The 26,694-nt window shown below is 37.1% G+C and overlaps 3 protein-coding genes and 1 long non-coding RNA gene across 6 annotated transcripts; 1 reads left to right on the top strand and 3 right to left on the bottom strand.

Moving 5' to 3' along the window:
- The first annotated feature begins 4,428 nt into the window (after positions 1-4,428).
- Positions 4,429-6,590, top strand: LOC113695443 (uncharacterized). Its single transcript, XM_027214541.2, has 3 exons — positions 4,429-4,735; positions 4,826-5,109; positions 5,603-6,590. Exons 1-3 carry the CDS (start codon positions 4,561-4,563, stop codon positions 6,293-6,295), a joined length of 1,152 nt encoding a protein of 383 aa, XP_027070342.1. The 5' UTR covers positions 4,429-4,560; the 3' UTR covers positions 6,296-6,590.
- A 1,000-nt stretch (positions 6,591-7,590) lies between these two features.
- On the bottom strand, positions 7,591-12,675 carry LOC113697028 (syntaxin-71-like). The gene is made up of 9 exons (XM_027216445.2): positions 12,295-12,675; positions 12,032-12,157; positions 9,071-9,230; positions 8,870-8,955; positions 8,676-8,744; positions 8,552-8,596; positions 8,408-8,470; positions 8,228-8,304; positions 7,591-7,956 (listed from the first exon to the last, which is right to left on the bottom strand). The coding sequence occupies exons 1-9, from the start codon at positions 12,448-12,450 to the stop codon at positions 7,941-7,943; spliced, it is 798 nt and encodes a 265-aa protein (XP_027072246.1). The 5' UTR covers positions 12,451-12,675; the 3' UTR covers positions 7,591-7,940.
- LOC140009289 (uncharacterized) lies at positions 10,377-11,607 on the bottom strand. The gene is made up of 2 exons (XR_011816695.1): positions 11,526-11,607; positions 10,377-10,576 (listed from the first exon to the last, which is right to left on the bottom strand). It is a non-coding gene; the product is annotated as an uncharacterized lncRNA (long non-coding RNA).
- Positions 12,676-14,680: 2,005 nt separating the features above from the next.
- On the bottom strand, positions 14,681-26,464 carry LOC113694804 (valine--tRNA ligase, mitochondrial 1-like). 3 transcript variants are annotated; one of them, XM_027213680.2, is made up of 22 exons: positions 26,165-26,464; positions 26,019-26,069; positions 25,829-25,900; positions 25,367-25,429; positions 25,035-25,204; positions 24,874-24,946; positions 24,093-24,158; positions 23,921-24,004; positions 23,122-23,199; positions 22,848-22,931; positions 22,654-22,733; positions 21,797-21,854; positions 21,403-21,705; positions 21,138-21,308; positions 20,632-20,831; positions 20,027-20,429; positions 19,468-19,719; positions 18,884-19,384; positions 18,101-18,207; positions 16,171-16,270; positions 15,360-15,505; positions 14,681-15,154 (listed from the first exon to the last, which is right to left on the bottom strand). In XM_027213680.2, exons 1-22 carry the CDS (start codon positions 26,282-26,284, stop codon positions 15,118-15,120), a joined length of 3,219 nt encoding a protein of 1,072 aa, XP_027069481.2. In that variant the 5' UTR covers positions 26,285-26,464; the 3' UTR covers positions 14,681-15,117. The 3 variants fall into 3 exon arrangements, with proteins under 3 accessions (XP_027069481.2, XP_027069479.2, XP_071910504.1); XM_027213678.2 differs by having other exon boundaries at positions 14,681-15,016; positions 26,165-26,463; XM_072054403.1 differs by lacking the exons at positions 25,035-25,204; positions 25,367-25,429; positions 25,829-25,900; positions 26,019-26,069; positions 26,165-26,464 and adding an exon at positions 24,242-24,322 and having other exon boundaries at positions 14,681-15,016; positions 24,874-24,927.
- Between the last annotated feature and the right edge of the window lie 230 nt (positions 26,465-26,694).

Raw genomic sequence — 26,694 nt, 5'->3', positions numbered from 1 at the left:
AAAAGTCACGCTTAGCCAGTTAACCTGAAAACGATTTCCCTTGAATGACATCTTCAAAGACCAAATCAATTCAGAAAATGGAAATGTTGATTACAGTTTCTACAAAAAAGCAGTTTGAACCCTGCAGATCGTACAAAGTTTTGAACAGGATGGTTGAAATTCAATGCATCAGAATCTTGCTTAATTCGGCTGTCTTGTCGATTCGTTGTTTTTCTTAATTAACTTTCAGCATATATATATATATATATATGTCATGACCTTTCGTTGTTTTCGTTGAGCTTCCACAGGGTAGAATATATTTATTAAATATGCGACCCTTATTGCTGTCTCATTATTGGGCTTGAATGAGACTCAAACAATTTATGTGATCATTATTAGACTTAAAAAAAAGAGCGAGATGGAGAGGAGGCCTGAAATCAGAGGCATAGTTTGGGATGACTTCAAAGGCGGCGGAGATCAACTCCGAATTCCCGTTGTCTTCCCACAATTTCTGACCAAAGCTCCCAAGCCTAGCAAAGTCATCTCAGATTTCTGTCTGCTGCACCGTGGCCTAAATGTTGATCCAGAAAATAGAAGGCCCAATACCAACCCCGTCCCGTCCCCTGGGGTGGGCCCAAATCCCAAGTTTGAATGATTTCATCTTTCTATATTCGTGGGCTTAGGCCCGCCGTTTGGCCAAAAATATAAATAAATAAATAGAGAGAACTCACTCAGAACTAATAAGCAGCCAGAAAAGTGTAAGAGTATAATCATGATGGGAAAGTTTTTTTTTTTTTTTTTAAATAAATTTCTGTTGTTGTGATTAAATTAGAACACAACTCCCAAAAATGAGTAAAAAATCATATATTGTTATTTGAAATTTGGTTTTTGTTGAAAGGGAGACTACACACCTTATAATGAAAAAGAAGAAATGGAAAAGTTTGACGATCGAATTAAGATTGTCACGGTTATTTGACTAATGTTCCTGTCCATCAAGTTGAGTCTAAAAAATTTGAAAGCTATTATTTGAGTGTATACATTTATTACATTAAATTGTACATGCATGGTTATTTAGTGTATTACATTGCACTGTACAACTTATCACCATTCACCACCAGTGACCGTAAATTGTACAATAAGGTCCGTTTTGTGTTTAGTCTTTCATGGCGAGAGGTGCAAAAGAATTAGTAATTGGATTTTGGTTTTCCAGTTCAACAGAAACGGAGAGATCCGCTTCCTTGAAAATTACTTGGGAGATTGACTCTGAAATTTCCTAATTTCTGCTCTTTCTCTGTTTATAATTTATGCTAATTCCGACCGTGCAAATTGCAATTTTAGAGATTGAGATAGGAAATAAAAAAGTGGGACAGAAAATATGGCATAGGGTGTGGGATAGAAGATCCGTTGCACTTAGAATGGGGTTAAAGGAAAATCTTGAAAAGGAACCCTTGCACCAATAAACTTCCTTGATGTTCACAAAATGACATCCTCTTAAACAAGGCGCATCCAAGAAACTCTTCGAGAAAAGGTGCAGAGACCCCTTGCACCAACAATTACTTCTTGAACTCTTCGAAACGGGCTAATTCTAACTCATGTATTTAATTAATAGCAATTCTTTAAAAAAAAAGAAATTTTTTTTCATCCTTTCCCAACGGCAAAGACTTTGACAACCCTCCTTCAATCATTGGATCGACTCTCCAATGATTCTGACAGTAACAGCATCTCCATCTTCACATGCATTACTTTCTTTTCAATTTTTCATTCTTCAACCACCTCCTTTTAATTTGAGGACAACCCTGTTAAAATTTTCTCCTTTTTTACCTCATTCACATTCACGTCATGCACGATTGAATCTGCAAATTACAAGTGGGAGTTTATAAAAGCATTTCGTCACTAAGTCCAGAGGGTGATTTTGGGCTTATTGTTTTTGCTTAACATTTATAATGAGAATGTTGTAGTACTATGGTTTAGCCGGAATATTATTCGGAAATCGCTGGGCGTTGCAAACATGAAGCCAAAAGAAATATATACATACGCGTGTGTTGGGATATTTTAGGTTTGTTTTATGGGTTGGAGTTGGAAGCCAATTGGTAGAGCCACCTTCATTTTCTGTTTACGTCAACGAATACTAAAAAATCATCTGTCTATTCATGTGGACTTTTAATTACATATATACTACTGCATAGTATTATCAAGTTTTACTGAGCTTAGCTCGGTGGCTTTTGGTGAGGTGGGAGGTCAAGAGTTTAAATTTGTCGCCCACAATCTGTCACTATATATGACCTGCCACTTTAAAATGGTTCCAGACGGGTGCGTAGTACACCCATTTGGGCCGATGGTGATTCAGTCCCCAACGATTTTCCCTTAGGCCTCTCCAGGTCCTCCTCCTCGTAGCATAGAATAAATGTAAGTCTATCGTATTCGGAAAAAATAAATGATATTATCAAGTTTTGTTATGGCACATGATTGGATGGATGTTTTAACACTGAGCCAAGTTTTGTTTGTTCCAGAGCGTTGGAAGCGTATATTTGTGAATCAGGATCATATATATATATATATACAGTTACGATTTAAGAAGGGTTAATTAGAGGATGACACCATGTTAAACCACCACACTTACTAGGCTAAATTCATGGAATGGTGATACCAGTGAAAGTACGATTTACTTTAACCATTCTGAATGGTACAGTAAGTACGTTAAAGAGGGACGTCACCACTGAAAACATTATTATTATTGACTTAGCAACTTATGAGAATTAGCAAACTTTTCTTGTTGGCTGTGTCTTATTTACAGCAACCTCTTTGCTTTCTTGTATGGAAAAGGCTCAGGATAACATTTTGTCTTTTTTTTTAAAAAAAAAAAAAAAAAAATCTCAGACGGAATACATATCATGGTTATGAAGGATTCAAAAACAGGCATTGAAGGATTCAACAGCAAGAAGCTTTTTATACTCTTCTTTTTGTGGCAATGTCGTACAGCCTAAATTTAGTTAGAGAGGAGAGGGATTCTTTTGCCCCGAACCCGATAGAAAGAAGAAGAAGAAAAAGGATGCCCTGCCCATGACTATGCGAATCCTTAATATTAGCAATGGCATACATATGTTCCATATGATTTTCAAAAAGAGAATCCAAGACATGGGTATGAAACGCACACGTGTTTGATTCCTCTGGCGCAGATGGGACAAGGAATTTAGAGAGCACACAGGATCAAGACTTGGAATGGGAATGTCGGATTGTTAACTTTCCCGAATGACACAGCTGAGCTGCTACAATGTTAATGGAATGTGGCTGTTGATTTTTCTTTCAACCAAATGCCATTTGGCTCCCCTGCAATGTCGCTTCTTCTTCTCCTTCTTCTTCTTTTTTGGGTTTAGTTAAACAGCCATTAAGCTTGTGGATTTGTCCGAATAAACGTCTGCTATGCTGACGAGTTATCTCAGCAACAGCCTAACTTGACTGTCCTGATGTCTGGATTACGTTTTTAGCATTCGACTGTTGAAAATTAAGTATGAAAATGATCGTTTTTCAAAAAAGAAAGAGAGGAAAAAAAAAGGTATGAAAAGGTTTTACACTTTCTCAGAAAAAGCTAGTCCCAAAGATTCCACTTATTTTATCCCGTGGGCACACAGAAGGATCCATCCTAAGAATTATATCTGCTCTGAAATATTTGCATTTATTTAGTTTCCTTCTTTTGGTCCATAACAATATCCAGTTTTGGTTGCCCTGATGACCTAGGATGTTACCCTTTACGGATTTGTTTTACTGCTAGTTTACAGCTTAGTGACAAAATTAATACCGATGATGAGGGAGGACTTTGACCGTGTAAGCAAGCAAGGCAAAAAAAAAAAGAAAAAGAAAAAGAATTTTTTTGTTTTTTTTTTCAGAATCTCTGAGGAGGAATTGTTTTTGAGCATCTAGTAGCCTCGTAGCTAGTGGACATCAGCCCGCCAAAGCTTTCCCTGCAATATTTTTTCTCAAAGGAATCCAGTCATGGATGAAAGTAAAGGCTACATCAAGAACGCATCTACCCTTATCTTTCGTCATAACATCCAAAGTCCAAACACTTAGCAGCCGATGTTAACTAAATAATAATTAGGAAAAAAAAAAGGGTATAAACTACTACGTACTACAAAGCTGAATATCTGGTAGAAATGCTCCCCTGTTCGCAGGAGATATGCTATTATGTGCTTGGATTTTCTAATAAGGCTCAAAAACAAATAGACAAAAACCTATATTTTTCTTAAGTTTAATTTCAAGTAATTTCTTTGACAGGGCCTGCGTGTAAATATATAATGCAATGCAATCTAATTTTTCAATCTTTGAAAAGCTACGCGTAATCTGGTCATGATCTCTTTTTCTTTCTTTTTTTTTTTTGAGATATATATATAGACAGGGTGGATGCTCCTTGGATATTAGTAGTATATATATGGATGGTGAATATTGCTTGCTCCCAAATTGTAGTGTTTGGTTATATCGCGAGGTGTCCAGTTCAGACACATCCCCTTCCCCTTCCCCCTCCCTTGGTTCTTACACCAACAAGACACATAAATTCCTCTGTCCTTGGTCGTCCGCGGCAGCTCCATGGAAAAAGATCCACTCAATCAAGAGATTCAGCTCCCTCCTGGCTTTCGATTTCATCCCTCCGATGAGGAACTCATCGTGCACTATCTCAGGAAAAAAGCCACCAAAATCCCACTCCCGGCTGCTATTATTGCTGAAGTTGAACTTTACAAATTTAACCCCTGGGATCTACCAAGTAAGTACTTGACCCCATGTATTACTCTTCCTTTACTAGTTCCTGCTGTGTAACGCTAAAAAGAAAAAAACATGTATCTTGGCTTGGCAGAGAAAGCTCTATTTGGGGAGGACGAATGGTACTTCTTTACTCCGAGGGATAGGAAGTACCCGAATGGGATGAGGCCTAATCGAATGGCATCCTCAGGTTACTGGAAGGCTACTGGAACCGATAAGCCTATCCTGTCTTCCTCCGGTGCAAAGGTCATCGGAGCCAAGAAAGCTTTAGTGTTCTACACAGGACGTCCCCCAAAGGGTAACAAGACTGACTGGATCATGCATGAGTATCGGCTGCCCGAAGCAACTTGGACCGCCAAGAAAGAAAGATCTATGAGAGTAAGTTGATACCCTCATGATCATTATTACAACCCACAATTTATACTCACTAAATAACATATTACTATGTAATTGATCTTTGGTGCGGACCATAATCATTTCGTAATGTTCTTGAAGATTGCTGCACGTGTAGCTAGTTTTGATTTTTAAGCTGGTTATAACAGATATATAGAATCGTAAATTTGCGCCCCCTTTCAAATGACCTTTGCGGATTAACATCTAGTACTGCATGACATATAATTAAGGTTTTACACTTTCCCAGTCAGACTCCATTGGTGGAATAATTCTTGGTGTGCTAGCATTTGTTTAAATCTTGGCTCCTCTTGATAACACCCCCCACCCCCTCCCCTCCTAATGAAGATGGAGTGTGTAAGTACTTTCTGATCGTTCATCACGGGAAGCTTTCTGTACTGTTCTTTTCTTTTCTTTGCTCTGGTCAAAACAAAATATAACGTTGGTCGATGGAAATGAGTATGCGCTTTTGAATTTGCAGTTGGATGACTGGGTGCTTTGCCGAGTGAGGCAGAAAACCGGCACGGCAGGAAACTTTTGGGAAGACAGAAATGGTCCTGCAAGCAAAGAAACAGTTCAATGCCATCCAAAATTGGATAAACACTGCCCTGTCCCTATGGGAACAACAAGTACGGCTCCCGCAACTGCTGAAATGGTCAGAGAATATCCATACAAAGACTGTCCAATGGTACCATTTCTCTTTGGCTCTCAAGAATTTGCTTGCATGGATACCGTCTCTAACATAAGTTTCCAAGGCAGCAAGGCTTCCTCACAAACTGGCCCTCCTTGCGTGGACTCAGTATCCAACATAAGTTTTGAAGGGAACAAGACTTCATCCGTTTGCGGGGACAACTTTAACATAGACTATTTGCAAAATGCTGTCCTTCCTTCTTCTTCTTCCGGTAATGGTTTGTTGCACATGCGGAAGAGGAAAAATATACTAACAATAGAAGGGAATGGTACTGAAGGGGATATTAGTTTCACACACCCCCACAAGAAACAAACCTACAGATCAGAAGGCCAAATGGAGGGCAATCAGCCCCAGTCTACGAGCAACGACACTACAGGTACCGTTTCTTGCAGTACAAACCAAATGGAGAAATACAACTCCAGCGTGGATCAGTTGGGCTCTATCACGATGTGTCAAGATCTATACAGTTTGGCCTTTGCTTGAGGAGAATGAGGTATCGAGCTGGCAAAGAGGACAAGACCAACAATACAAATAAAGTGACCATGAGCGCCATTCTTCCACATTAATTCTCGTCTCCAAAGCAGCTTCAGCCTAACACTCATGGCTATGGAGTGTAAAGTGTGAGGTGCACAGACAATATTTCTTCATGCACTATGTATTTACGTAAGAAGTTACTTAAAACCCTGGGTAGGAGTCGTCTTGTATATATTTGGGGTGTGTGGATTGGGAATGATTCACGAATTCACGAATATATAACTTTTATGAATTTTCATCAGAAGACCGTCCGATGTTGCTCGTTCATTCTAACAAGAGTTAGCTAGAGAGGCTCAATTGTACAGGACCAAATTGCAACGGATCTTAGTGTAACTCCAGCAGAAAACGAGAAAATTGCAAATTCGACAGTTATTTGTGGAGTAATACGCAATTAATGAGTAATCCAAATAATTTTAGAACAGCTTTACGTGGTTAGAAACGTTTGAAGACAAAGAGCTGTTTGCAATTGGCCATGTAAATATTTGCTCGTATTTATTGCATGCTCTTCCAGAGTTTTGGTTACTTCGTGGGATTATGTAAGCTGATGTCTTTCTTATTAATTTTGTCGTTGGGATCCATCCTTACAAATACTATTATACTTTGCCCCTAAAGATCCTTTTTTTTTTTTTTTTAAATTAAAAAAACAAACTTCATTGACAACACAGGCTGAGCTATACTCAGCTAAGCGGAACTTCTTCTTCTTCTTTTTGAAAAAAAAAAAAAAACTGAAATTAATTTAGCATTTATGGGATCCATAACAGCCAGTTGGAGTAGAGAATCAGTGATGATTACTTTTAGACTTTAGTCATTTCCCGAACTGTGAATACAACAACACGTAGTACAATTTTCTCGTTCCTGTCCTGTCCCGTCCCTGCCCTGCCTCTCTTCTAACTAAAAATTAAAAGAAAAATGAATACAGGAAGATACATAGACAAACTGACAAACATATCTTTACTGACAAACATGACTGGTGAGAGGCAACCTCCATATGTAATCAAATGCAACTGTCGCAACAATACAGATCTGATTTGATCAACGCAATAAGTTACTGCAGACCAACACTAATGCCAGTCCAGCAAGCCTGCAGCATACAAGTCGCTTTGCATCAATTACAGCAGCCTAATTCTCTGACATAGCGTATAACCACAAACCGCCACTCTGATGTTGCCATTTCACAACAAACAAACAAACAAATCTAAAATGACCACATTTGCGATAACAAGAGCAGCTCAGGCTAGTAGCGGTTGACAATTCATCGGGATATCAGCTTTGATTTTCAAGAAAGTCCATCAAGTCATTTCTGAACCAGCTCGACTCATGTTTGTCAGAATTCATAAATTTTAAGAACATACAAGACAGGAAATAAACTTCAAGTAGAAAGACAAGAGCCTTAGTAGGTAATATAGGCTATTACAATTAATCTCTATGCCGAAATCAATATGCAACAGCCAACAAATGCATTAAAAGCAAACATAAAAAGCTTAAAAAATATATCCAACTCTACAACCAAGCTGAAGCAAAAACACCTCCAATTGATGCAAGGGAAATCCAAAGACCAACATTATACATTAGCGTCCAAACTTTTCAACCACTTTCACTTCTTTAGTACACTGCAAATAGACAAATTACCAATCATCAGTATGAAATTCCAAAAGAATGCAATTAATAAAAAAATCAATCATAAAGGCAGGAAAGAAGAGATTACAAATTAGATCAACAAAGTATTCCAGCAACAAAAGCTGAAACTCTCAGCCTGCCTAGGGGCAACAACTAAGAACGCATGCAACTATTGCACAAACTATGCTAAAAAATTCCGAGAAAGATGAGTAAAAGAGAGCAGTCCATTGAGTTTTAACAACAATCTCATTTGAAAGGACTTACTTGTATAAGTAGGCTGCAATTCCCAAAATAATGCACAACAAAATGATATCAAAACAGAAATTTCGACTAGATCTCAGCTGAAACAAAAACAGAAGTTTATTAGGAACAATAAATGAATGTGAAGCAAAGCACAGTAGCAATAAAATGAAAATGAGAATTCCACATTGCAGCTCATGTCACCTGATTTACAGTATCCTTAAGTCTGACATTTGTATTCTTCAGGTCAGATGTCGCTTTATCTACCTGCAAGTAATGACAAGGGCATTTATGTCAAGAAAATGGACCACTTCTGAAGATTGACTAGGAAAGATCAAGATTCTCAACCTTGGTGTCAATCTCATCCATTAAAGGAACTTGTCTATCCAACTCCTGCACAAAATGCATAACAGCACAAATAAATACCAGCGCACATGGAAAAGCAACAGTGAAATCCATAAAAGCAGCAAACCTCATTCATATCGTGGGCCATGTTTTTCAGTGTATCCAAACCTTCTGATATGACTTCCAAACCTTGATCCTACACGAATGAAGATGTACAAGTAATGAAAAGAACCAAGAATACAGGATATTCACAGGAGAAAAACAAAAAAGAGTTTCCAGAATATAAGAAACAACTCAACTAAGTTCCAGAAAAGCACATGCCTGTCTCACTTTCCGCATTTCATACTCTTGTCTGAAGTTGTTTGATTCATCAGTTTGTTGAAAATAATCACTATCAAAACGCCCATCTGTTTTAGTGAGAAAGCAGAAGTTAAAAGAGAAAGTTACAGAGGATATCCTTAGGTGTTTGATCTAAGAGAGGAAAAAGAGAAGATTAAACAGATAAACTGGTCAAAATACCACCTGAATCGAATTTTATTTCTGTACGAGAAGCAGAAGCTCCCCAGCCTCCAGATTGCTTGGGTGCTGCAGCAGCACCATCTGGTATGGCTTGAATCCTATCTGGAAGAGCAAGTACCAGATCATTACGAGCAGCAAGTTCTTCACCCGAAAGCCCCTTAACCTGCGGATAAAGAGTATCATGAAAACAGAATCCAACCCAAAATAAAAGTTACTTGTGGCATAGCCAGGCCAAAAGTACACAGACACACAGAAGAGAGAGAGGGAGAGAGAGAGGTGGGGGCAGACAAAACTTCATAATTTCATCAATTTTAGAATGACTGAAAAAAATGGGAATAAACTTTAGGATAAATCTTTCCTAAATTGACAATGTAAAATGGTTTTACATTAATGGCTCACTATTTTGGCCAACCTCGCTGAAGAAACTTGGTAACCCAATGTCCTGGCTTGTTACCTATTCTATTAAAAAAATAAAATTTTATATTAACTGAAATTTACTTTACGTATTTACCCAACAAAACAAAGAGTTTCATATAAAGGAATCACTCCTGAGGCTACGCGTATTGAAAACTTCAACTATTTTTCTTTATCTTCTTGTTCTTTAGTATGCTGAATATGAAAGCTTCTCTATAGGAACACTATTTATTTCATAAACATGTTTAAAAAAGTTCCTGGATTGAAAATTTCTAAAGGAAGATGATGCAATCAACTGGAGGACCTCCTGTATCACAAAGACCCAACGGTTTCACTGGCCTAAAATACTTCAAGAGTTTTCGGTCACTATCGAATCTGGAAATCACATACCAAAACAATTGTTACCCCAGAAAACAAGTACAAAGGGTTCTGAAGGTCAGGGCTCAAACACAGCAGCATAGAAGCTTTATTGACCATATCACCAAACCTGATTCAATTTCCAACACTTTAATCTGTTGCTACCCAAAATTCTATTCAGTGAAAAAAAAATAAAATAAATTATCCCAAACAAATTCCACCATTAGTACCTATTTGATCCCAAATTTTGCTTTCTTTCAAACTTTCCGTTGGCAGGCTTGGGAAGAGCAGATGATGGATGGAAAGAGGGTTAGCGAGAGAAAGAGGGATGGGATGGATGTTCGATATGGTGAGAGGCTAAAGAAAGAGAAAATCATTGATTTTAAAGAAAAATGAAGGAGTAAGAAATTAAACTATTAAATAAAGTAGACAATAGGTTACAACAGATTACCAACTCCCACTAATGTGGCAGCGTAAATTGTGAGCCATCAGTGTAAAATGGTTTTACACTGACGGTGTAGGAAAAAGTTATCCATGATTTTATCTGTCTTCTCTTTCTGATTATCACCTTTTGCTTCAGCTTATCACAGCTGCAGGCCATTGGAATATGGGTCCCTTCTACTTCTATTTCATTCTCCCTCTTTTCTCATTCTCAATCAAAGCCCCAGAATTCAAACAAATGCCAGAAAGCAATAGCTGTAATTGTTGCCATCAGCATTCAAAAATTACCTTGTCCTCCTAATTCCAGCAATCAATATCAAACAAATTACTATGAACCCATCAATACTATAAGCCTACTAACTCTAACCTTCCATAACCATCAAACATTCAACAGCTTTAAATATGAGACCACAATTACCCCAGGGCATTATTCAACAATTCTCCATCATCCACGCCCCCACCTCCAAACTGGAGGGGGACAAAAAAAATTTTTTTTCCTTTCTTAAGCAGAAAAGGACTACATGCATTCTTAGTTAAAATAAACATATCCTTCAACAGTATCCTGACATGAGGAATGCCTTTTGTTGCTGATTCATTCAGAAGCAAAAGCAAATATTTGTGGGAGGAAAAATTCCAAGTCATACAACCTGTGTCAAAGAAGAAGACAGCAAACAGGTGATCTGTGTAAGAGCAACTTACTGGCAGAAGGGATTTAGATGTTTACAGTACATTGGAATCAATGTTTCCTTCCAAAGGAGGAGAAGTGTGTGGGTTTTGAAGCATGATGTGAAAGATGGGTGATGAAATTCTCGGGGAAGTTTCCAACGGCAGAACCAGCAGAACTGAACTGTAAAATCCATATAAATGAAGGACAGGGATTCACTTGACAGGTGTAATTGCGACCAAAAGTCATTTTGTGGTTGGAGATGTACACATTAGCAAATGGTAGGAAGAGGAGATTTTGCAAAATGAAAGCAAGTGGTCGGTGGTCACATTCATCACAATAATCTTATTAACTATAAAGGTTGCACCAAAAGGACAGCTATAAAGGTTGTCACATGGAATTTGAATCTTCCTTTTTATTCTGTTCTTTTTTTTTTTGGGTCAGTTTGATTAATTCATCCATAACATCCCCTTTTATTCATCCCAAATAAACCAAATTTCACATACGCTGCTGTTGCAGAATTAGTATTACTCACAATTCAAGGTAAAAGCACTCATTTACAAAATTTAGATTCCGTCTTACCTGAATTTTCCTTATACAAGAAAGGAACAGCAATATCAGAAGTAAAAGCATCCTAGATACAAAATTTAGTTGTCAAATGGAGCAGCTAGACATCGGATGCTGTCCTTCAAAACGAGGAATCATTTGGATCTTAAGACAAATTCAAAAAAGCTACCATCTTAAGTTTTACTGTATGACACTATGTCTAAGTACTCTTGGAGAGCTGTTATGCTTCTTTGCAAGAGAAAAAACATAAACAAAAGATAAGAAACCAGAAAACCTGAAAATCACCATAACTGAAGAAACCGTCGCTTACCAACTCCACAATGCAGAACGATATCAGAAAATTTCCGAATAAACATACGAAATAGTGTATCAGACGAATTGACAGGCCAGTTTTGTTTCCCTACAATTTTCCCTTGTATAAACAAATTATCAAAGCCCTGGCCATAATTTATTTCCTAACAAATCACCAGAAACGAAACGAAGATGAAAACTGAAGTAATAAATGAAAGTGGAAGAGTGACCTTCTTGACAGCCAATCTCTGGAGTTTGGGAACCTCCTCCAGTAACTTCGCCTTGGTTCGACGAATCTCAGCATTGATGGCTACTGCTGATGCCCTATTCTTCTCGTTGGCAGCTGTTTCAGCTTTCTGTAAATAAAATAATATAACGGCCACATAATTCAAGCTCAATTCATACTTGCATAAAGAGTAACAGTAAATCCCTAGAAGGTACAACGAGTTAGATACCCAGAAGAGAGAGAGAGAGAGAGAAGTTAATGAGTGACCTGAAGAGCGGCTTCGATGTCAGATTGGATGGCAGAGTATAGGCGAGCGAAGGCATCGTCGCCGGCGATGTTGGCGTCCTTCTGCTTGTCGATGTCGTACTTGTCATACTTCTTACAGATCGCGTCGACGCGAGTGAGAATTTCAATCACACTCATCTTCTAACAATCAAAATTGTTTTTGGCTCTTTTCCCCTTTTCTTCTGATAAGATCACCGACGAAGAACTAGTGTCAGGATTGAAGTTAGAGTTAGAGAGAGAGAGAGAGAGAGAGAGAGGCCAAAGGGTGGGTTTTAACTGTTGTTAATTATTGTCCATGGACCAAAGGGTGCTTGCAACCCAGCCTGGAACAGTGGGATGATCGAGGTGAATTATCCCCACTTCACTAGCGTTTGTTCAGCGACTAAACTTAGTAGTTAGTACTAATTTTGCATCCCATGCTCAACTATAAATTGGTGATTAAAAGTAATTTAAATTTCAGAATAAAATAAGAATTTAAACACCTAAAATTATGTTGAGTGCTATGTAAGAATTTAAAATTTTGAATTTAACTAACAAATAATCGAATTTATTAAAGAATAAAATAATTCAATAATCATAAAAATGACACATGTCAAATAATTGGAAGCTTCTAGGCTATATGAATAGGTGGATAGCATAAAATATAAAAACTGATTGTGAGATTTATCAAATCAATAGATTCAACTTGGCGTTTTGGGACAAAATTTTTTTTTTCCAACCAATAAGAATCCTACCGAACCCACAAAATGGATAAAGGCCCAGTAAAAATTATTTATTTTTCGAGATCCCGTTACAAGTTCTATCTATATATGCTCTGATCAAACTTATACCTGCTCCTATTAGGCCCAGTAAAAATTATTTATTTTTCGAGATCCCGTTACAAGTTCTATCTATATATGCTCTGATCAAACTTATACCTGCTCCTATTACATTTTATTAGAATTGAGAGAATTTTGACTTGAATAAAAAAAAATGGTCTTCTAAGTCAAGAGCTTCTGGGAAAATGATTTTAGACTTTTGGTTACAAATTCTGCGCTTCATTGAATCACGGAGAAAATACAATAGAATAAAGGCCACAAGCCTCGGCTCGCGTCCATTCTTCAGGTACATGATTTAGATCATGCGTGCTACTATCCGAAAGTTGAGCCAGTACCAATGCCAGCAGAAGCTTTGGCGATTAATTGTGCATTAACGTGATTCAATTTTCAGTATTCTTTATATCTGCAGGTTGTTCTTGGTGTTCTTGGCGTTGTGCGGATGGAGGATTATTGAAGCCAGAGGAGTTCGAAAGGAGAGGGTAAAACTATAGAAGCCCAACGGAGGGAAACAGGCATATTAATGCACAGGATTTGGATTGAATCCCTGTAATTCAAATCCATATCTAAATCCATTAACTCTTATGGGTCTGAAAAAAAAAAGTTCAAACCCAAATTCTCTTTGGATTGTATTTTTGTAAACGCATTAAAATGAAAATATATTAAAAATATAATCACTATCCAATTTTTATTTTCAAATAATAAAAATAATATTCAAGAAATTGAATGCAATATTATGAACTCAAAAAAAAAAAAAATACTATTGACTGCTTCTATTTGGGTTTGAAAGTTCAACTGTAACAATATGAAGTCTTACTGTATTCAATCTAATAATCATAGAATATAATAATATTTTATAAATTTACTAATATATATGTATAATTTTATTTACTTTTACTTTTTCTCCTTATTTTGAAAAACTTTGTACTAATTACAATGACAACTAGGATGAAATTGAAAACAGAAAACAATATGAAGTCTTACCGGTACAATTTAATGATTTGAATAAGGATTGAGCAGATATTGAAAAAAATATATAAAATTCATAAGAAATCAATTTTGAACATATATAGTTAAATTGGATCTAATAACCATCGAATATTATAATTTTTATAAATTTATAAATATACATATATATATATATATATATATATATATATATATATATATATATATATATATATATCTAGATAGAGTCTAATATGAATATGAATTTGAATATAGAATATAGAAAACTAAACATTACTCACACCCATAACTCTTTTGAATCTCAATAGGATATGAACTTGAGAAATTAAATCCAAACCCGTACATTAAATCTGGATTGAATTTACATAAGACTCAATCCATTGGCATATCTTGTGGGAAAGAAGAGATGGCATGTTCCCATTTACTCACACTGCGGCCATAGTGTTTTGCTGTTACCATAGCCTATCCTATCTAGCTTCCAACTCTCCGTAGCATGACCCTATGAAACTTTGGGCCCAAAATGAAAAGTTAAAACTGTATTACAGGCTGCCGTTTAAGGTAATTGAAGAAAAGGCAGTTCAGAATGGGATCAATAAAAGCCGATTATCAGTTTACTCAAAATGGTTTAAGCTTGCTGAATCAAGATCTGAATGGAAGTAAATGAAAACTTACAAATGCAACAACTTCTTTTGGACACAGTAATTATAAGTAGTTCCTCTATAATAATAACATTCACAGCGAATCAGAGTCATACAAGTCATGTTTCCATTTTACGTTCCAAATGTTGGAATGCTTCCTCAAAAGATAAAATTTCCTTCATCAGTGAGGAAAGCTTTGCAACATTCTCTTCCTGGATATGGGCCGGTACTTTCTCCTTGTACCCTGAAGCATTCATCATTTTCTCTAAGCTATCCCGTTGCCTGCCAAAATGTTCAACTACATCAATACCACATTTCGGAACAAAAATCTTGACTGACTTGTCAGAGTAACACCCATGAGCTCAGGTAAACCAGCTATAAGATCAATGATGCATGATAGTTAGGCTCATTAAATTCCCCCTGCATTAAAATTCTAGAAATTAATTGCAGAATATGGTCCAAAACCATATAAAAACTACTGGAAAATTTACTGCAATTTGACAGAAAATACTGGGATTATTGATAAGCTACAATACTCCAATGTACTCTGAAGGGGCATTTGGGCTGAGCTCCTGGACACAAATCCGATGGTTATTGATAATCTAAGATCAGAAATGTCACTTACTTTTGAATCTCCTCCATCTTTATCTTCAGCTTTTCACGCTCAGCTTCAGCATTAATGCTCCCTCGAAGTTCCAGGTAGACAGATACCACTTCGTTTACAACAGATACTGCACATCCAGCTGGAGAGACATCATTCTCACCTAAAACCTGCACATTTTGATCTTTTTAAGGTCACAAGGATAAGGGATTGGAAAAGGATTAAAAATGCCACAAAAGTAGGGCAAAAGAAGAGGAAAGAACAAGCAGCTAGTTGTTGATTGAAAAGTAAACTATTTAGGCTTCACGACTTCCCCTCCCCCAACCACCAGACCTCCTTTCTCCTAGCAAAAGAGTGTAGCAACTCTTTGGGATGCCCCCAATTTTTAAGATATGTGTGATGACATGTAACCTGCACTATTCACACTACAAATAAGCTACAAAGCAAGTAATTAACTACCATTCCAATTGGTTGTACTATTTCTGTTTTTGCTTCAGCAGTGATTAACATCCTCACCTTCAGCAGTAAAATAACCCCTATAGTGTAGAAACATCGCATGAGGTTATTTTATTTTGTTATTCCTCTTATAAATAAGTTCCGTTAAGTTTATCATGCAGAAGCCAGAAGGAGACAAAAGAATGGTTGGACAAGTTTTAAAATAGATACTTAGACATATATACCTAACTTGTCAAGGAAAAGAAGACGTAGTTCATTCTTCTAAGCCCACAAAAACATTTTACCAAAGGAAACATTTTACTTCATAACCTCTGAATCTTAATAACAGATTAGATACATTGAAGTCAACAACTATCAAGTAAGGCATTCAAGCACATACTGTAATTGATGATAAAGATGCTAGTGTTGAAATCTCCAGCTGACGGCGTTGGATGATACCAGTGGCATCATTGGATCGACAAAGGACAAACCCTGACCGCCTGCAGAAAAGAAAACCTTTAATCTGGTGGAAATAAGGCTTCATAACTAAAAAGAAAATTCAACTCTCAAAACAAAATCCAGAGGATTTGATAGCAATAGTAACATGTAGCAAGCTCATATCTTTTCCTTTACCTTTTACTGGAGAGAAGATGCAAACAATAAACAAGTAATTAATCATTCATGAAGCATAGACATGCAAAAGCATGTTAGTATGTCCTTATGCTTTGTTGCTAAAATGTTGCAGTAGCATGTGCCCCAGTATAGGTAGCAGTGATGCCAGTGGTTGATTTTGGGTTATAAACAAAATTACAGGGTGAAGAGTTAATCAGAAGGGTGAATTGGAATTATAAAAAGTGAACTTGAAAGCTCAGACCAAAACACGAATCAAGCTTTGCATATTTTAGAGATTTTGGTCCTTTGTTATTCTAGGGAAAAATTGTGTTTGGAGCCCTAGAAATTGTGTGATATCAGCAGTTGTAGTTATAAACACGCTTACAGGTGAAGAGTTAATTAGAAGGGTGAATTTGGAATTATAAAAAGTGAACTTGAATGTTCACACCAAAACATGAATCCGGCTTTGCATATTTTAGAGATTTTGGCCTTTCATCCTTTCAGGGAAACAAATGTGTTTGGAACCCTACAAGTACTCATCTCAAGTACTGCAGCCAGCAGTTTTTTCACATCAGTCATTACCTAAACGTTGTATCAGCAGTCTTGGGCTCTCAAACAGCCTAAAAGCTAATCTCCTTCATAACTTCTATGCTTTCTTTTCATCAATCCTAGTACTTGAGCTCTGCTACCTAAATTTGCTTTTAGATTTCCCCAACATATAGGAACAGCCTTGGGAACTTACGAATGCTAATAATTCCTGATGAATACCCCTGCATAACCCCCTTTTATTTGTACAGGGAACAAAGGCTAATTCTGGAATACAATACTAATGCATAATGCATCTCAACCTTTGGTAATAATTTCCTTTTTCAACCACACTTCTTCATTGTCTCCCAAAACATTTATGCCATATTTGACAGTCCTGAGATCTACAAACAGGACCAAAACTTGAGAAATCCTTAAATGTAGTTCTCCCTCCACTAACTTCTTATTTTACAACTCCTAGAATCACTTGAAATCATTTAAGCCTGCAGTACCCAATAAAGGATGCAGCAAAAATAACAAACTTTTGACAAACCTCACAATCCTTTCCAGGAAATTATACATGAGCAAGAGAATTTTACATTCTATCACATTTAACAAGAAAAAAGATGCTATTTTCTCTTTTTCTGAGTTCATATCAAAATTCAACAAAGTCACTTCTATCTCTCATTTCCTTTAGTGTTACAACAGCAATCGGAAATCTCAACCTGTCCCGTACCTGTTTATTAAGGTAAAGCTAGGAAAAATATAACAGTTGAGGAGTTGGATGTCGACAAATTGGGAAAAGGGAATGTAAGGTGTGCTGGAACAGGTAAGGTGGCAGCAGAGAAAACAGCATCAGAGAGGGAGGGTTAAGGGGACCTGTTTCACAGGTTTAGTTGGTAGCAGGTGCTGCCGGAGAAGAATAGCTGTAGGCGCATGGTGTTGATGGTAGCGTGAAGCAGAGGAAATAGAGAAGTATGCAAAAGATATTCAAATAAATTACAGAATAGCCAATGCCCATTTTACAAAATATATCTGGGACTACATTCACCAAGTAAAAGGACAAATTAGAGCATATACCAGAGGGACTAAAACCAGGATGTAGATTTGAGAGCCCAAAAGAGCTTCTACGCTAATTACATTTTACTAAGTAATTCTCCAAAGACACAGGCAAAGATGTGAAGGAAAAATACCTTTCATGTCTTTCATTTGCAGGCAACAATGACCTTATTGACCTCAGGGATTTAACAACAGCTTCAACCAGATCCATCTCAGATTCAACTGTGTCATTATTCCACACCTGGACAAGGAAGAGTGTTGAGTCAGTGGCATCATTGCACTATTTTAAGGTTCAAATGTATGTATATAGCCTACTGAAAGTTTAGCACAAAGAATATCATCAAATGGAGGTAATTGCTCCTCAAATAAAATGTACAAGGTAGCTTCTAATGCCTCTATTTTAACTCTATTATAACTTATCAGAGCACTGCAATCCTATTTTATCAAAGAATCTATGACACTAAAAGCCTTCATCTAAGTACATCTAAAATAGCCATCTAAAGTAGATAAAGAAAATAAAGGATGAAGAGATAAGAGAAAATGAAACCCACATGTTCTAAAATAAGTTTCCATTTTTGCTTAAGAATCTAATGCATAACAATGACAGGAAATACACATGCATGCATCTGCTTATGATACATGTTATCTCTTTCTGCAAGTCCTACACTTTAGGATGCAAGGTGATGGAAGTACTCTAGTCAGCCAGCACAATCCTGTATAAAAGACTACATTTTGTAGTTCCCTTCTCTTTGAATTAAAAGTGTTCAACCCATCTTCACATACATAAAACCCTTTTACTAACCAATATATCACAGAAGTCAAAATTTTCAATATTTAATAAGAAGCTCTAACACAGCCAAATAACAAGTACTTCAGGAGATCCTTAGATTTCGGAACTCTGTAAACTGATATCTCACCTCAACAGTGGATGGATAATCACATATCATAATAGATTCTTTCCTTGCACAATCACTTCTAGAAGGCAGGCGCTGCCACAGCTCTTCTGTGATGTATGGCATGAATGGATGAAGTAATCGTAATCCAGTATCCAAACATACCCATAAAGTGTCTTGCGCAAATTTTTTCTCTGATACAAATTCTGAATCCTTGCTAGAAAAATAAGGCTTGATCACTTCAATAAACACATCACATAATTGAAACTGCCACCATGAGTATATTGCTGTTGCTGCATCTGAGAATTCATATGAATCAAGGGAAAGGACAGTTTTTGATATGGCTTTGTTCAACACTGAGAGTATCCATTGGCAGCTAAATGGAATGACGTCAGGAACTACATCTACTGGAGGTGTGTAATCATCTCCAAGTTTGCCCATTGCAAACCTTATAGCATTCCACAGTTTGTTACACCACTGACGATATCCAACCACTCTTTGAATATCTAGATTAATTTTATCAGACTGGAAAAAAAAAGAAGAAGAATGTCACCAAGTTGCCCTTTAAAAGTGGGGGAAAAAAAAGAAAATTCTGAAAAGTGATGAACCTGAGATGTATAGGACACAAGGGCAAAACGAAGAGCATCTGCACCACATTCAGGAATACCATTGGGAAAATCTTTCACCTGTCCTTCTTTAGCTTTCTCTAGTTCTGTAGGATCCAAGTTACTCTCCTCTAGTTTCTTATGAAGCTCTTCCAGCGTTATTCCAGTAATTACATCAAGGGGATCGATCACATTTCCCAATGACTTGGACATCTTACGCCCATGTGCATCACGAATCATTGGGTGCAAATAAACCTGTACAGAATTTTTTTAAAAAAAATCATCCAGCAAATTTCTTCAATTGTTAAGGAAAATTCACAGATGCTGTATTGTGCTTGGAGTAAAAGTCTACTATTGATAGTACACCAGATTGCTTTTGCTTTTAGGCGTTACCAGCTGTATAAACAGTAAAAGTATCTACAGGGAGAGTAGCTTATAGTTCTCAGATGAATTATCACACTTCTTGCATTTGCTTGTCAGAAAGCATTCCTATATTTACAACTGAACAAGGCAGGGAGAATCTAATTTAGTGTATCCTGTAAGCATAATAAAGGACACTTACCTTTCTGAAAGGTACATCGCCACCCAGCTTAATTCCCATCATAACCATGCGTGCCACCCAGAAAAAAAGAATGTCGTGACCAGTTTCAAGAACAGAAGTTGGATAAAATGTCCTTAGGTCTTTAGTATCATCTGGCCATCCCAAAACAGTCAATGGAAACAAACCAGAAGAAAACCAGGTATCCAGCACATCAGGATCTTGAGACAACTGGAACTGCTTTCCAGGGAAAAGTTGTTGAGCCTCCTCTTGGGCCTCTTTCTCATTTCGCGCAACCACCCAGCGGCCATTATAGGAACCAATTTCTTTCTGTTCATCATCCTTCAGAGTCACATACCAGGCAGGAATTTGATGACCCCACCAAAGCTGTCTTGAGATGCACCAATCAAGAATATTCTCAAGCCATCTGAAAAATGGAAAACTTAACTCTTAGAAGATTTGGAAATACCAATAGCCATGTATCAGAACAAGAATTTGTGCTTGAACTTTGGAGGCCTAAAAGAGGAAGGGGAGGAAGAAGAGCAAGTCAATAAACAAGGATATTAAATTGTTTATCTGGTACGCCATATTACTAACTTACAGATTCTATGTCTCAGTTTTAAAGTTACCTCTTCCACTCCGCAGCATACTGCTTGGGGATGATTTCAATTTTCCTGTTATCATCATTCATGACAACATCAAGAGCTTCCTTAGCTATCCCTTTGCAGTTGACATACCACTGAGGCTTTATTAGGGGCTCCACCACATCCTGGCTTCTAGAACAAATACCAAGGCGCATCGGATTATCTTTAAAACCCCGATAGAGCCCCTAAACACGCAAAATCATTGATATTGTTACAATATATTTATCTAAATAAAAAACAGGGCCAAATAAGCAAGTTTTGCCACCATCTTTCAAAGTTGAAAAAGTTCCCATCCGTTAACATTAAATGAGTTCTTCACTATGCCCCAAGCAGGCTTGCCATGCTAACAAGTCACATGAAGTTCTCTGACATTACAAAATCCAACAATCAAACTAAATTAAGAGTTAGATGAGGTTTTCAAGTAAGCCAAATGACCTTTTTAAGGAACCCTGAGAGCAATAAGCACACTGATCAAGATATGGGAAAATTACCTTTTTCTTTAAAGCTTCAGTCAAGGCCACACGGGCTTCAAAGCGCAGCATACCAGCAAATTCTGAGCCTCCATTCCTATTAATCTTCCCATCATCAGTAAAAATATTAATAAATTCAAGATTATGTCGCTTACCGACCTCAAAATCATTTGGATCATGGGCTGGAGTTATCTGCAACAGATGGAGAAAATATCAATATTGACTCCATAAAGGAGGGAGAGGAGAATTCTGTATAGAGTATCTGCAAGTGCAAGAGCATATGCACCTTAACAGCACCAGTACCAAAGTGCATGTCAACAAGAATTGCATCACAAATAATAGGAAGCTTCCTTCCGTTAAATGGGTGAATAGCGAATTTTCCATGAAGGTGCTTGTATCTTTTGTCATCGGGATGTACAGCAATAGCGGTATCCCCTAGCATTGTCTCAACTCTTGTAGTGGCTACAACAATCTCACCAAGATCCCCTTCAAGAGGATATGCAAAAGACGTGAGAACACCAAATTCCACAGGGTCTTTGTAACCGGGGATCTGTCGTAGTTCTCTCCCAAATACATCGTCGTGCAGTACCTACACCCAGAGAGAGAGCAAGGACAAATGTCAGACACTATAATATGCACCTTTTCATAAAACAAAAGCAACTGCCACGGCCATGGCTCACCTCAATATCAGATATTGCAGTTTTCAAAATGGTATCCCAGTTCACAAGTCGGATTTCCCTTTGCCATTTGAAAAAACAAAAAGAAAGGAAAAAATCCAGATTAGATAGATACCAACTTGAAACCTACAAGACAATACTAGAGTCTGTTATCAAAACTTTTCGATGCCATCGACCAAAGAAGTCGCGGTTGATTTCCGTTCAAGAGAAGCAACAATACTAGTCAGCTGGTAGTAGAACTAAGTTAAGAACAAAAGCAAATCATTCTTTGTCAAAACTTCAAGAAAACCTAGTGCATCATAAGTGATCCTCTAAATAATGGGTACAATAAATAGTGAGAAAGAAAAACCACAACATCAAAGATGAGAATGCAAGGAGTTAAATTAACAAGATATATGCAAGACTCTAGACAAAAAGCAAACCAATAAAGCATATTCCCCTTTACTCGTATTTTGGTTCACATTATATATGAACGCGATAGAGATGGATGACAAGTAATACTCTAATGCCGTTTATTTTCATAACTGAAAAATCATTAAAAAGCATAGACTCTCTAATTGTTCTGCAAGCAAAAGGAAATTATGAAAGCCTTCAAACTGTGATTGCAAAGTATATTTTTAATAACTTGCCCAAATTCAGCCAATCCAAGGAAAGAAGGATTGCAATTCAAAAGACATGCTAGGATGCTTGGACAATGGGACACACTAAAGATGACATGACTGATTAACTTGAAGACCACATCTGTGAGTAGAAAAGACTCAGGATTCAAAACAACAACATCAACGCAAAGAAAGGCATTACAAGTCCTATAACATTAATCCAAGTATGGAAAGCAAAAATAAGAAGTGCATTCTGCTAACCTATATATGAGACCTTCTTCATAGAGTCTTACAAAAGCTTCAGTCACTGCTTTTGACCTTTGCTCATCCATGGTAAAGCACTGTATCAAAAAAGGGAATTAGAGGCAAGAAGAGATGGCTAATTCACGACATGATTCACCTCTACAACAGGACTGACAATATGTTGACTAATCAAAGTATCATTTATAGCTTACCTCACGAGACCAATCAAGAGATGCACCTAAACGCCTAAGTTGTTTCAATATGGTGCCACCATACTTATTTTTCCACTTCCAGACCTAATCGATGAGAAAATGTCAATGGTTAATGTAGCTGGAGAACCAAAGCATCACTGTTTTTATTTCAGAAAAAGCACAGGGATACCGGGGCCTGCTATTTAGCCACCGAGGCATCAGCTCAAATGAGGTACCATCAGAAAACTCAAATCAACTAGACATGCTGACATGGAGTAACGAAACAGAAACTTACTTCATCTACAAACTCCTGACGACTAAAGTCATGTCTTGTCTTATTCATTTCTTTCTTGAGCTTCTTCTCCACCACCACCTAGATGCCAAGATACAGAAAAAATAGCAAAATTCACAAAGAATAATATAATATAATGAAGTAACCATATCAAGTAATACTGACAACCCATACGTCTCGCAGCATGGAGAACAGGACATATAGCACTAAATCAAAATCTGTGGACTCAAAATGATAAGACCATGCAACTATGCAAACAGATAAGTTGCACTCATTTCACTGCACAACAGAATTGCTTGATCTGCAGTTAGCGCCATGTGATTAACATTGAATACACCTCAGATATATACAGCAGGAGCAGAGAATATGAGTTTAGAGAAGCCATGCACCAGTGACATATTTTTCATATTACTGCTGGTAACCACTTATTAAGATTCAAAGCACAAAAAATAATCCTTTTTATTGGTCTACCTCCTATGTAGGAATTAAGCCTTCACGTAATTACATAATTAGTAAACACTTAATTAACATTCAAAGCACAAATATACTACAGAAATAATCCTTTTTATTGGTCTTTCTAACCTCCTATATAGGAATTAAGCCTTCATGTAATTACATAATTTACACCTTCATCTCGATACGTTCAAGTTTTGAAATCAAAATACTAATAGAAAAAAGGTGCGGGTAAATATCTTCCATCACACATAAGGAGAAAAAATAATTAATCACAACCATTATCATACATAAGGAGAAACCTTGGAAGACATTTGATCTAAAGAAGATAATGGCAACTATAACCAACCTGTGTTGCAATCCCAGCATGATCCATCCCAGGCACCCACAAGGCATTGTATCCAGACATTCTACGCCAACGAATAATGGTATCCTGAAAAAAAAAACATTTTATTATCAACCTCCAAAATAACATGGAGCACCAGATGAAGAGTCCTAGCAAATATATCTTTATACATGACCTGAATGGCAGCAGTAAGGGCATGGCCAATATGTAGAGCTCCAGTCACATTCGGTGGTGGCAGGACCTGAAATTACATGGAAAAATGCTCATGGAAAGCAAAATGTCCACATGCAAATTGAAACTCAAAAGAAAGAATTTTAGCCATACTTGACTAATCCTCATCATTTCTGCTAGATTTTCCATTGACTGCTATTAATAATTCAACCATCCAGATTCCATTTACGCTTTCTACCCATTTGAGGCAGATCGAACAAAAAGGTATCAATCATATTCGAATAAATATCAATAAGTACAATGCAACAAATAATTAGAACCTAGAAGGTATGCTGAATTATAAGATTAATTCTGTGGAAAAAAGTTGAATATTTTTGTTCTCATTATTCACTTATTTTTATGAAAAGAAACCTCATACAAAGAGCTTATTGTGAACAAATAACTCATGATTGAAGACTGACAGTCAAATATTCCGAAATTTTTTTTGGATCAGATGTTCTAATTGTCCTTCAAAATTTCATTGTACAGCTATGCCATCCATCCACTGGGAAAATCTCATTTAATGTTCTTCAGTACAATAAAGACGGAGGTCAGGACAGACAACATAGATATTCAGGTATTTAACTTGGAAAATCTCATTTAATGTTCTTCAGTACAATCTCCGGAGGTCAGGGCAGTCAACATAGATATTCAGTTATTTAAGATTATTCATTATAAAGTCTGTAAGCTATCGACTACATCAAAAGGAGCCAATTCCGGAATCTAAAGCCCACAGAGAAACTCACAATCACAAAAGGCGGCTTTGAGCTGCTGGAATCTGCAACAGAGAAATTTGACATTTCCCACCAAGCATACCACCTAAACCAGCCATTATGAAACAAAATGCTATAAATGAAGAAAATGAGCATATGTAGCAGTAAATAGGAAATACTACTAAAGAACCTACGAGTTCTCTACAGCACTGGGATTGTATGCTTTTGCCATTTGACGAGAGATACGTTTCTTCTCACCCAGAGGTGTTTCTGGATCAACATAATCCTCAGGATTATCTTCTAATCCCTCTCGTTTTAAGTTCTTTTTCTTCCCTGTTTTTGGAGCATTTGAAGATTGCTGTGCCTAAAATATGACCAAGGAGTATGCTCCAAATATTTATAATGCATAGAGTAAAACAAATAAAACTTGATATACAATTCCTCCCTAAATGTTTAAACAACGCAGGCAATGTACACGTGGAATTAAAAATAAATTACTAATGTGGAAAACTTAAAATCAACTTACCTGAAGTTTGGCTGCTTCTGCCTTTTGTGCAGCCTTAAGCTTTTTCAGCTCCTTCTCTTTAGCCTGCCATGTGAACAAGAGAAAAGCAACAAGAGAAACAGTTGTTTAGTTTACAACAACAAGAGGGCTTGATCAAGCAAGCTATACTCATGCAATGCACAGAACTCAACTCCAATAACTACCAAAACACCATGGAGAGGCTTTCGAACTTAAAAAAAACTAATTTAACCAGCAAACAGAGGAGGAAACTAATTTCCACCACCAAAAACAATGAACGAAACCAGTGCAAAGCAATCCTATGATAAAATAAAGGTTTAAAGAATTACGTTCCGCTTCAATTGAAGAAGCAAATTTCAAAAAGTAGTTCTAAAGGTAAGCAGAAGAAGTGACATTGAACTCGAGGAAGCGTAGAAAATTGATCGAACTTCACACAGCAAGACATAACTGGTACAAAGGCATTACCTTCTCTTCTTTCTTCTTCTTCCTTTCAAGCTCCTCCGGAGTAAGCTGTTTCGGCTCCGACGCCAAACCCGCCTGCGATGCAATTACCCACTCGCACAATACATACAATTCCGAAAATAAAACATAAAAAGAGAACAAGAAAATCACAGCGGTAACGAGGAAAGCAAACGATTTCAGATTACAATCCAACCTCGGTGCTATCTTTTTTCTCCATCTCTGAACTTTTGGTCTCCGATTCGACCTGTAGTAACGATATTGAACAGCTGTTTAATAGCCTGTTGAAAACAAACCCTAGTCGGATAAATTTAAAACTTTTCAATGCTTTATCGAAATTACCATCGTTACTGCTTTGGAGAATGAAGAGAGCTTGGAAATGGCAAACGGGGATGTGCTCCGGATAATATTATTCCCTCGTCGTACGAATAGATTTAGTGCTAGCCTGAGATTAGCATGCATGCAAGTCGAGCAAGTGTAGACTTATAAGCATGGCGAAGGAAGTGAAACGCGAAAAGTGCCGATTGCCGGAGCGTTGATGCAGATGGGCGTGGAGGACAAGCAATATGTGTCAGGAATCAAAACTGAAGCTAAACCCTACCCGCTCATAACGCCGTTACAGGTCCAAGTCAAATTAAATTAAATTAAGTACTAATACTACTCATAAGCTTTATAAGCGGACCAAAAAAAAAAAAAAAGCAGAATTTGTATTCGCCGTGTTGGCCCCTTAAGTTCTGGAAATGGGTCAAAGTAGTCCTCAATTTCATCCAATAAATAAAAAGTGAAAACAAAATCTGGTCCCCACAACTTCCAATTTCAACAAAAAATTGGCAACAAATTTGAGTAGTTCCGATAAGAATTTTTTATGTAAC

The sequence above is a fragment of the Coffea arabica genome, chromosome 6e (genome assembly GCF_036785885.1).
Source record: "Coffea arabica cultivar ET-39 chromosome 6e, Coffea Arabica ET-39 HiFi, whole genome shotgun sequence".
NCBI lineage: Eukaryota > Viridiplantae > Streptophyta > Magnoliopsida > Gentianales > Rubiaceae > Coffea > Coffea arabica.
The sequence above is the reverse complement of the archived record's forward strand: the minus strand, read 5'-3'. Positions and strand labels throughout refer to the sequence as shown.